General features: G+C 53.2%; 1 protein-coding gene across 3 annotated transcripts; it reads right to left on the reverse strand.

Annotated features, from left to right (window-relative positions):
* Positions 1-20: 20 nt before the first annotated feature.
* ZP4 (zona pellucida glycoprotein 4) lies at positions 21-9,853 on the reverse strand. 3 transcript variants are annotated; one of them, XM_039482253.1, is made up of 12 exons: positions 9,823-9,853; positions 8,778-8,899; positions 8,596-8,698; positions 7,831-7,986; positions 7,164-7,351; positions 6,044-6,141; positions 4,827-4,957; positions 4,209-4,398; positions 3,967-4,114; positions 2,488-2,566; positions 1,797-1,910; positions 21-166 (listed from the first exon to the last, which is right to left on the reverse strand). In XM_039482253.1, exons 1-12 carry the CDS (start codon positions 9,836-9,838, stop codon positions 75-77), a joined length of 1,437 nt encoding a protein of 478 aa, XP_039338187.1. In that variant the 5' UTR covers positions 9,839-9,853; the 3' UTR covers positions 21-74. The 3 variants fall into 3 exon arrangements, with proteins under 3 accessions (XP_039338187.1, XP_039338186.1, XP_039338185.1); XM_039482252.1 differs by lacking the exon at positions 9,823-9,853 and adding an exon at positions 9,287-9,430 and having other exon boundaries at positions 8,778-8,885; XM_039482251.1 differs by lacking the exon at positions 9,823-9,853 and adding an exon at positions 9,226-9,428.
* Between the last annotated feature and the right edge of the window lie 993 nt (positions 9,854-10,846).

Below are 10,846 nucleotides of genomic sequence, written 5' to 3' on the forward strand. Positions count from 1 at the left end.
AGCTGACCAGAGAGACCAGATATGTCTGAAGTGTTTATTGCAATGTAATTTCAGGCTGTATTTCTTCCTACTCACTATATTGCGGAGACAAGTATCATGAACAGGGCTCCTGCAAGTGCTACACCAGCAACAGCTAGCACCCCGCTAGCAGCAGTCACGGGCAGTCCTGTTAGAGAGATGAAGAGTATAACTACACAGGCAAGCAGGGGCATGGGAGAACTGAAGCCCTTTGTTGCTTCAAATTAGGCCCCACCCATATTGAGGAAGGAGCTACATGTGCATCATGATTTTAGGTGCAGAGGAGGAGAGTTGTTTCACACCAAATATTAAGCTAGTGCACATTAGTCATTTGATGCCTCTCTTGCAGATTCCCTTGGTTGGAAGCCCAGAGCCTTTAGCTTGTGCTTACATCTGAAAGGGTATAGTTCCTCAATGGTTTGATAGCTGGAACATCTCTGGAAAATTTGGCCTCCTTCCCAGTAGTGATAGGCCTTTCAAGTCTAATGTATTGAAGCAAACAGCAAGATGCTGAAGCCTGTTGACTTCTACTTGACAACCACTGATTATCACTACAAAGTGATTTTTTCCTCCTGTTGATAATAGCCCACTTTAATTGAATGGTCTCATTAGAGCTGACCCCCCGCCCCCTTGGTAAGGCAACTCCCATCTTGTCATAATTGTGTGCACGTGCACACATGTATTTTCTACTCCATGTGTCTGATGAAGTAGGTTTTAGCCCACAAAAGCTTATGCCCAAATAAATGTATTAGGGTAAGGTGCCACAAGTACTCCTTGTTAAGTCAGGAGAGTATACTAGATCAGATCCCAGCGTCCAAGGCCTGGTCTACGCTGGAGGGGTGTCAATGTAAGATACGCAACTTCAGCTATGGGAATACCGTAGCTGAAGTTGACATATCTTATTCCGACTTGCCTCCCATCCTCACGGTGCGGGATCAACGGCTGCAGCTCCCCCCCGTCAACTCTGCTACTGCCGCTTGCTCCAGTGGAGTTCAAGTCGACAAGGAGCGTGTCTGGGGAAAATTGCTATATCACATCTTGACAAGACGTGATATATCGATCCCTGGTAAATCAATTGCTACCCGCCAATATGGTGGGTAGTCCGGATGTACCCCAATTTAAGAAGGGCAGGGGATAATCTAGTTCGGCATTAAAGGGGACATGTTTAGATATTGGAGCCTGTGTTATTCCTGACTACGTGTCTTTAAGTAATATGCAACAGATTGCTATTCAGAGTAGTTTTGAACTTGAACTATAGTTCTGTTTATGGTCCATCCCTGATTTTAATTAAAATAACCTACATCTAAACAGAGGGAACATGAGAGCTAGATACTTCATTGCCATGTTAGTGACCAAAATGAGCAGCAATTGCAGTTTTTAATCTTGAGCACCTCCTGATGCTACCATAATCTGAATTGGGGTTGCAGTTGACATTTCAAGTGTTCTAGAGCCAACAAAGCCACCTGAGAGTTTTCACCATCTCTTCCCAAGGTGATGAGGGGTGAATGGGGTAAAGATCAATCCCCCTCCTTGGTATTGGTCCAAGTTAAGACACCTAGGGATGGAGGTTCTAGATTCAGATGCTTACAACTGGCACGTTGGCCAGTGCAAGCACATCAGTGCCAGGCAGGGAGTAGTGCATCTTGGTGCTCATCTGAGCCCAAGGTGATGTCATGTCCCTATAACTGATGCAGCTCTGGCAGTGTTGTTTATGGCTGCACCCAAGCTCCCTTGTAAAGAGACTAAGTGCTAGGAGTAGTCAGGTCCATGGTACTCACGAAAGCTCTGCACAGCATCATTTTCTATACCATCCTGGAGAAGAAAAACAGGCCCCCTGCTGGTGATGGAGGAAAGGCCAGTCTCTGGGTGATGCTCAGAGCTCCTTCTACCCCCTGAGAGAGACATGAGGAACATGTTTTAGATTCAAAACAATATTGCCCCAGAGTGACCTGCTCATCATCCCAGAGACTGTCAGACAGTACAAGTTTGCTGTAGGGGATGCTAAGATTGCAATGCACAGCCCTACTCCCCCATTCTCCAATAAAGATCAAAGCTTGGATACAAGTTGAAGAGGCGCCTGCATTGATGTGATCTTAAAAATGCAGTGCCTAGCAAACAGAAGTGACAAGTTTGCCCTGCATGGAAATCTCATCTGCTGCACCCTCAGAGGGTGCTAGCCACGATCACTGCCATTTGAAAGGATGAAATATCAACCCTAAGAGTCCTAAAGTCATGCCAGGCCCAAATCACAACTGACCCCAACTGACCCCAAAAATAGAGTTTTGGCAGGTCTGTGCAACTCCTGCCTACTGGAAGTGCCTTGTGTACAGGCCAATGGCCACTTGCCTCCTGAAAGAGCAGCCAGGCATCACCAGCCCCCAGTGGTTGTTCTAGATCCACTATTGAGTACAGGAGTCCTGGCAGCAGCCCTTATCCCCACACCCTAGAGAGCAGAACTGGGACACTTACTGGCTCCAGCAGGGCAGGAGATGGTGCAGGACTCCAGCCTGGAGGGCAGGCACATGGAGGCACTGCAGTGCAGGTACACCTAGAGGAAAGACAGGTGTTAGGAATCAGGCTCTTGCAGTTCACTATAGGAGTAGTGCTGCAGGGGTTCTCCGAACAGACTAGGGGCTGTTGTACCCCAGCACTTGACTCCCCAAGGCTTCTGGGAGCCCAGCCAGTAGGTGAACACCCCCTGGGAGGGAGCCCAGCAGTCTGGCCCCCTGCTGTCCCACACTAAGGGAAGGAGATTCAGTGTCAAGTCAGACAAGCCTGGATTGTGTTTAGACTGTCACAGCCACCCACTCTAGAGAAGGGCAGGAAAAAGAACCAATGGGTTAGAAATATGGTGTACATCCCAATGGGAATGGGAGCAGCTAATGCACTTGGAAGAGCTCCCTGAAAGGCAGCTATTGGCAAACACAGAGCAGGTGGTTAGGAGAGGGATTGCAGGAGTTTCTCCTTGACATGTCACATCTACAGAGCAAAGCAGTAGTCAGAGGTCTCAGTGTGAGCTAAGAGGTGGGGACAGCACCACATACTTCAAGTAGTGGGACAACAGCACCCAAGTCCAATTTACAAATCAGTCCTTAAGTTGGTTCAGTCTATTTGATACCGAACAGTCAAGGCAGTTTGGTCAAGACTGCCACTACCATAAAGCAGCTGCTAGCATCTCAAGTGCCAGGAAAGTTTTCCTCCACATACTAGTTTAAAGCTCTAGAGATGGTTCTCAACCTGCAGCCCAGTCAGCACAGAGCTGCAGCCCACATGACATCCTCAGGGCCATACAGGTAGTATCGGATGCAGGTAAATAGGTTGAGAACCACAGCTCTAGAATGAGCAGCATCTGACATTGCTTCCCCACCCACTGTGGGAAGCATGCTCTAGCATAACATTCTCCTCACTCAGTAAATACTTCACATATGACACCTCAGGCAGGTCAGTCTTTAGCATAGGAATAAGTGACTGCCCTGGGTCCCAGTGAAGAACTTAGAAAGTGGGTTTAGGTGACCAGTCCCATAGTTTCTAACTCCAAGTCCTGTGATCTCACTGGGCAACTGGCCCCGAGACAAGGCTGTAGGGCAAGTATTTCTACACCCAATCAGGGATAAAGGTTAGTTTTAAAGGCTTTTCCACATGGCCTGCCATTTACAAAAGGCATCAGAGGCTCCATTTTTGAGCTCTTTCTTCCCAGACTTTAGGAAGAGTGTCCCTGTCTAGCTGCAACATCACTTCCTCTCCCTAGCCACCAGCTACAGAACCCCAGTTGGTCATTAGCTGGTTATGATTCATCTGAGGTGTTTGCTTCAGCATGAATGGTCAAAGCCCCCCTTCTGCTCATCTGAGGACCCAGTAGGTGAGGTCTCATGTCCACTCTGAGCAGCTCACAAGAGGCTGGGCTGCGGAGCTACAGCAGCAGACAAGAGCATTGAAGAGAAGCCATACTGGCCCTGTGAGTGCCCGCTGGGAGGCAGACTCCACGAAGGTGAAGGTGCTGAGGATGAAGCGCTGGTGGTGAGATGGGAACTGCAACCCCGAGGCGGCTCCCACAGGCACCAGCTGGGTACGGTAGTTATCTCCTGCATACGGGCACCTAGGAATGGTCAAGGGGGAAGCAGCTGAGAGATGGTGCCCTGCACTCCCAGGCCCAAATAGAGACCTCTTACCCCAGACCCCCAGTCACTCACCCATCCACCAGGATAGGCCACTGCGGCTGCTGCTGAGGGTTGGTGCTTGGGATGGCCCAGCAGTGGTGCAGGACCAGAACCAGATCTGGGTCAGTTCTCTGCAGGATCCTGACCTCCACATAGATGGGGTCCCGCAGAACCTTCACCACAGGGTAATCTCGATCTGCATAGTAGGAGCCATAATTCTGCTCTGGAACAGAGATAAGCACAGAGGGGTCACTGCAGGTCAGCATGAGATGCATGTAGAGAAGCTTAGAGCATCATACAGGGCCGACACCCACAGGCTGTTCAGGGGGGCCTGGACTCCCAGCTCAGGGGGCAGTGTTCCCACTGTGCTAGATCTAGCCCACAATGCAGGAGCAAGGCTGCCTTTCCATACACTGAGGACAGATACAGCTCACTTCCGGCTGAGAGAGAGGTTAATTGCATCCTAAATCAAAGTGAAAATGATAGTCAAGTCACAGCCTTATCTCCCACATCCTCCCTAGATCCATTCCACAGGGTCTTAAGGCCTCCTCTGGGCTGGAGGGGCAGCTAAACCAGAGACCAGATTCTTGCACTAAGGAGGTAAGAATGAGCCCCTGCTCCCCCACAGCACTCACCAAGGAGCTCTCCTACCTGTGGCAATGCGTAGCTCCAGCATCAGGGGACCAGGCTGGGACACAGCAGGGGGCGGGGGCAGGGTGAAGACCTGGACACTCAAGGGGAGGAAGTTCCCACTGATGGAGTAGCTGCAGCGGACATGTAACCTGGTGGTGAAAGTGCCAAGAGGATGAGATATCATCAAGGCCAGGCATGCACTGCAGAGGGGAAGGGCACCAGAGGGGGTGGGGAGGTATGAACCCCACAGGGGGAGGGACAGGGTTCAGGGGAGCTGAATTGCCCCATTAGGTGCACCTGGAGAAGAGGCAATTAAGGATTAGTCCCATTTGGGGAGAAACCAATGTGTGGTTCCTATAGATGAGGGACTGCAGGGCAACAGGGAAGGACTGAGGAGAGCTGCCACAGGGAATTGTACTTTGGGATTGGCTCTATGGAGACAGAGCAGCTGTGGTTCCAGGCAGGTGCCAGGGGAGCCCTAGAAACTGCCAAGAGGAGGCTCCCCAGCAGGAAGCCTCACAAGGAATCAGACTTCCAAAGAGGAGTAGATGGTGAAGTCCTGGGAAAGACACCTGTAGGCAGGCAAAGGTAGGAAGTGTAAGGTCTTGTAAGGAGACGGTGTTAGCTGCTTGACCCCAGGGTTCCTGGGCTGGAAACCAGAGCAGAGGGTGGGCCTGGTTCCCCTCCCATCCCCAGGAGAGGAGATAGGAAAACCTCCAACAGGGGGCAGAGTAAGTGACTACAGAACCCAGGCTGGGGCAGGAGACCCAACACAGGGACAGATGCTTTGGCATGTCAGACTCCTACACCAGAAGGAGTGAGTATGAAGGACCTGACCAGAGGCTGGAATCCTGAACAGAGGCTGAATGCGGAGTTGCTACAATGCCAGGCCTGGCTGCAGAGGGACATGCTGGCTGGTGAGTTCACTCCATTTCCTCCCTGCACCCCAGCCCAGGAAAGGGTTACAAACCAATATCCCCCTTTATTGACTTGCTTCATGCTTGCCCCCATTCACCTTACGCCTCATGGTGAGTCTTCCCCCAATGAGCTGGGAGAACCCAGGGCTCTGGGGAGAGTCACTCACTGTGCAGTGTCTGGCACCTGCCATGTAACAGCTTTCTGGAGGAACAGCTGGCCCTGAACCACTCCCATGCTATTGCTATGAGCTGAGCAGGGCTCACATGACAGAGGCAGCTCTGGAGATCCAGGGCAGAGATACCAGCCCCAGGAGTTACCTGAAAGTGCTGTCCCGGGTGATGGAGCCCAGACTCCAGGTTCTCACATCCCGGTCTGCCACCAGCTCATTCTCATACACACCCTGGTCTCCAGCCATCTGCAAGGAGAGAGCAGTCAATTTTATTTAGAGTGTGCATAATCATCTAGCCAAGCAATCATCAGAGGTGTAGCCGTGTTAGTCTGGATCTGTAAAAAGCAACAAGAGCCCTGTGGCACCTTATAGACTAACAGATGAATTGGAGCATAAGCTTTCGTGGGTGAATACCCACTTTGTCAGATGCATGCCTTTTAGCCAAGCAATGGCATCTTCAGCAGCATGATGCAGTTCTTCTAGCCTACTGCTCAACCTAGTCAGCAGGAATTCATTGACAATGTGCGTCATCGGTTTTGCACTGCAGCTGCACAAAGGGCTGTCACAAAGGCCCCAGCAATACTGGTTGGCTGCACAGAGACCTTGCCTGGTCCAAAACCTGTTCAACAGGGACCACTGGCAACGGGGCACGTCAAAACCAGGTGGGCAGATTGTGGGGTCAGCGAAGAGGGACTGATAGGGGATTATAACAGATATCCATTCCTCTCAGAGTGTTTCTGCCTTAACATCCTGGTGTGGTGGATAAAACCATAATGGGCAATGTGAGGGCAAACATGCAGCTGCTGGTTTAAAAGGTCATTGTGCAGCAGCAGGCTTAGTTGGCATGTACTTTCTCCAGTAACTTAGCAGTGGCAACCTCTCATCTGATATAAGGATGAGCAATATTGCTCAGAACTGGAAGCCATCAGACTGGAGTCAGACATAGTGCCAGAGGGGATACGCATGGTGGCATGTAACTGCATATCCACCAATTTGGTGGATGACAATTTATTCCAAACTGGGGCACAGTGCTCTGCAGTACGTGCTGAATACAGTGGTCACTGACTACCGGCTTTGACTCTTGCAGGGCCAGGCTTCAGCTGAGGGGAAGCCAGAGATTTGCCCCAGAGGAGCCACTGTTTGTTCAGCAGGGTTTGTCGCTGCATCAACCTCAGAAAGGGACCTGCCAGTGCACCTTGTTCTGATCTGAGCCCCCTTCTATTCCAGCTGAGTGACCCCATCCTGGCCTCCCCCAGCTCAACTCTTACCTGGAAAGTGGTGCCACAGGCAGAGAGTGGGAACCAGAACAGGACAAAGGCGTTGTTCTGCCCCACAGGGACACAGCCAGCTCCGCGCCCACTGGCCAGACGCACCGAGTCCAGGATCAGGGGAGGCAGCGTCACAGCCCGAGAGACTGCGAGGGAGAACTGGCCATCTGGAGTGCAGTGCGCTGTCACTGGAAGGGAGCCAAGGACGGGTCAGGGTCACCCTACCACCTGGGCTAGCCAGTCTCAGGACACTGGAGAGGAAGCCAGCAGCTGGTCCTGGAGCTGCATAAGAACCCACCATATTCTACTGCACCCGTCCAGGGCACCCCAAAGAGCACAGGCTGGCACTGCAAGGGACCCTGGCAGCATACAGCTCATGGTGGAGCTGCAATGGCCATGAGGCATGTGCTGTGGATTCCAGGCCATTGCGCTGGGGCTGTTATTGACATGGCTGAAGCACTCAGCCCTCAGTCTGAGGTGGATGGAAAGTGTTGCACATGGCCTTGATATATCACACTAACTAGCCCAGCACCCAGCTGTCTACAGGACTGGGTACGTGGAAATCCCACTCAGCTTTGATGCCAGGTATCTCAGACACTGCCCCCCCCCCACCACACGTGGGACCATTACAGTCAGCTCTGGACAATTTATGTGCACAGAAACTCACCTGTATTGCCATAGTAACAAGGCTTCACCCTATCACTGGGGTTGTAGCAACAGCCTTGTTCTTCACATTCTCCCTGGGTGATGGGTGGGGAGGCACAGGGCAGCCTGTCCTGGCTCTGGATGGCAGCACAGACACTGGGGCTTGGAGCATCCAGGGCTGGGGTGAAACAGATGGGAAGCAGCATGGAACTCAGAGGAAGGAACAGAAACAAGGTGGGGCAAGAGGCTGGGCTACAGAGCATGCTCCCTCCTGGCTAGGTTCCCGCAGAACCCCAAGGGTTCTGCAGGACAGACATCCTGCCTCCAGCTCATAAACACTCCGCTAAGGGGCTTCAGTCTGAACCATCCAGCACCAGGGGGAGACTGGTCTATGCATTCTCAGCCCCAAGACACTATTTAATCCATACCTGTTTGGATAAAGGGGTAGTGGAGACATGGCCTCTAGGAGAGCCTCCAGCACCAGTCACCATCCCCAGGCCCTGCCTGGAGCCCTGAGGCACCAGTGCAATACAAAGACCATTAATGCCAGGCTCTCCTATGTGAGAAGAGCAGCCAAGCAGGAGGGTGTGTGCTCTCTGCCAGGGGCACTGTTTTGCTCAGCCTGCAAAGAAGGGCAGTCATTGCCCCCACAATGGCCACCTGACCCCAGGGAGGAGAAGAGGGAGACACAGGCCTCCCTCTGTCAAACTGGAGGGGAGCACCCATCTCTACAAGATCATTGACAGCCACAGGCTGGGGAATTCAGCATAAGACATTAGGCCCTCACCTGGCAGGCTCCTGGGACACCTGAGCACCTTCTCCTCACGCAGGGCCCTGTGCCCACCAGCAGCCATCCCCTCAATGCCAACAACCATCAGGTAACCACCATCCTGGGGAGAGAGACGCACAGATATCAGGCCTGGCAGAGCAGTAAACAGAACCCAAGGCAGGTTCCAGAAGGTCACTCACCCATTCAGAGACAAAACAGCCAGCATAGGAGGCACCCACTATCCTGGAGCCATCTGCAGCCCAGGAGACCCAGACCCCACAGCTGGAGTCATTCTGCAGAGCATGCAGCCTCCCAGCCGTATCTAGAGAGGAACAAGGAGATCAGCAGCCAGTGCAGGGGAAGAGGGCACAAGAGCCGTCCAAGGAGCTACTGACCTCCTGCACAGAGGGGTCAGGCTCTTGGCTGGCAGGAGGCTACCCAGGCTCCTAAGCCCCAGCAGCACTGCTGGGAGCTGGAACTCCAGCTCAGGTCACCCATTGCTGCCTAGGACTCAGCCAGCTGCTGGGCAGGGCTCAGACAGGTTGAGGGATCCCTGGAGATAGTCAGTCCCTTCCCCTCTCCATGGAGCCATACCCTGGACTCCCTCCAGACACCCAGGGAGGGGCATACAGGTCTGGCCTCACTTACCCCAAGCAGTCAGTGCCAGGGACCCCACCCCAGCTTGGCCAGGAGGCAGCATGAACTGCAGGCTTCTCTGGCCACAGACCAGCCCCCTAGGATCCCCCAGGACTACCAGAGCAAAGGGGTAGTACAGCAGCCAGAAGCACACCACTCCCATGGGGAGCCCCCACCACACCCCAGCCATGCTGCTCTCCTACCAGTGACCCATAAGGCATCTGCCCCCAGCCTGCCCCCTTTGTACCCTGCAGGCAGCTGGGATTGGCCAGAGCCCAGGTGGCCATTCCTGCAGAGCCAGGGGGAAAGAGCCCAGCCCAGCCCCTCCTCTGAGGGCTGGCCACACCTTGCCCCAGCAAGCTTTCGGGCGGGTTAGAGCTGCCTGGCCCTTCTCAGGAGGAAGCAGAAGATAGGTCTGTGTTCATGGCCCGTTGCTGATGGAAGGTCAGTTTATTCCTTCCCATTGGAACCCAGGGAGGGTTCAGACTTTCCTCCCTCTCCAAATGCTGGTGCTGGGCCTTGCCTTGCTGAGGGGTCAGCCTGGCCCCTCACCAAGGGCCCCCTGCTGCATGATGGGGGCATCTGCTACCAGGCCAACTCAGGACTCACTCTCCAGGGCTGCCATGGCACCAATCTTCCCCTGGAGCAGGGAGGCTCCTCAGGGCCAGCCCCAGCTGGCCACCGCTCAGCTCACAGGCCAGGTTTCCTGCATCAGGCCCCTGCAGAGGGAGCTGTGAGAGGGGGAGGGCCTGAGTCCCCATTGCCATAGTTACCAAAGCAGAAGGGAAATGTTTTACCCCCTCTGCTGTAAATGAGGTGCAGGCCAGTGGAGAGTTAGGCCCAGAGAATCCAGTTCTAGTGGGAAGCTAGGTTTGGTTCCTCTTGCCGTCACTTCCCAGCCCAGCAGGGACCCAAGATTATCTGAGCCTGTTGAGTCTTGGGGACCCCAAACCCATCTCTATTTCCTTTAAACAAATGCAGGGCCTGGACCTGCTATGGGAGTTTGGGCTGAGGGAACATGGGACGTACCTAAAGCTTGTGGTTTCCTGACAGTTTCAAAATACAAATGGAAAACCATTTTCATCCCATGGAGCTGTATGGATCCCAACTTCATTCATCAGGAGGGGGGAACTTTTGACCTACATCACAGCCCTCTACCATTGAGCTAGAGGCTCCCTTGATGCCTTCGAGGCGCAGTGGCCACTGTCCAGGGTTCTCTGCTCGGTGTCCCCATCAGGTTCCCTTCATTTAGCCCTGTGACCTCACTCTCATTCCTGTTATCTCGTTAGTTGTCCCCTGTGATTATTTGGAATCACGGACCTGTGGATCCTCCCCTTAGGCTGGGGGGAGGTCCTTTATTAGTGCCTGCCCACTTCCTAGATACCAACAAGACCATTGAGCTAGAGGAATAACTGGTAGCAGCACTAGGCTGTTAGTCTCTATGGCAGGGGTGGGCAAACTTTTTGGCCTGAGGGCCACATCTGGGTATGGAAATTGTATGGTGGGCCATGAGTGCTCACGAACTTGGAGTGGAGGTGAGGGCTCTGGGGTGGAGCCAGAAATGAGGAGTTTAGGGTTCAGGAGGGGGCTCTGTGCTGGGGCAGGGGGATGGGGCACAGGGGGATGAGGACTC

This window comes from Mauremys reevesii, linkage group 7 (assembly GCF_016161935.1).
Source record: "Mauremys reevesii isolate NIE-2019 linkage group 7, ASM1616193v1, whole genome shotgun sequence".
NCBI lineage: Eukaryota > Metazoa > Chordata > Testudines > Geoemydidae > Mauremys > Mauremys reevesii.

What these genes read in the sequence shown, in the direction of transcription:
- ZP4 (XM_039482251.1), bottom strand. Translation starts at nt 9,403, where the DNA reads ATGGCTGGGGTGTGGTGGGGGCTCCCCATGGGAGTGGTGTGCTTCTGG. An exon ending in CCTGGCACTGACTGCTTGGG is followed by an intron (nt 8,900 to 9,225) that starts GTAAGTGAGGCC and finishes GTTCCTCTCTAG; the next exon opens with ATACGGCTGGGAGGCTGCAT. An exon ending in CTCCTGCCCTGCTGGAGCCA is followed by an intron (nt 1,911 to 2,487) that starts GTAAGTGTCCCA and finishes TGTCTCTCTCAG; the next exon opens with GGGGTAGAAGGAGCTCTGAG.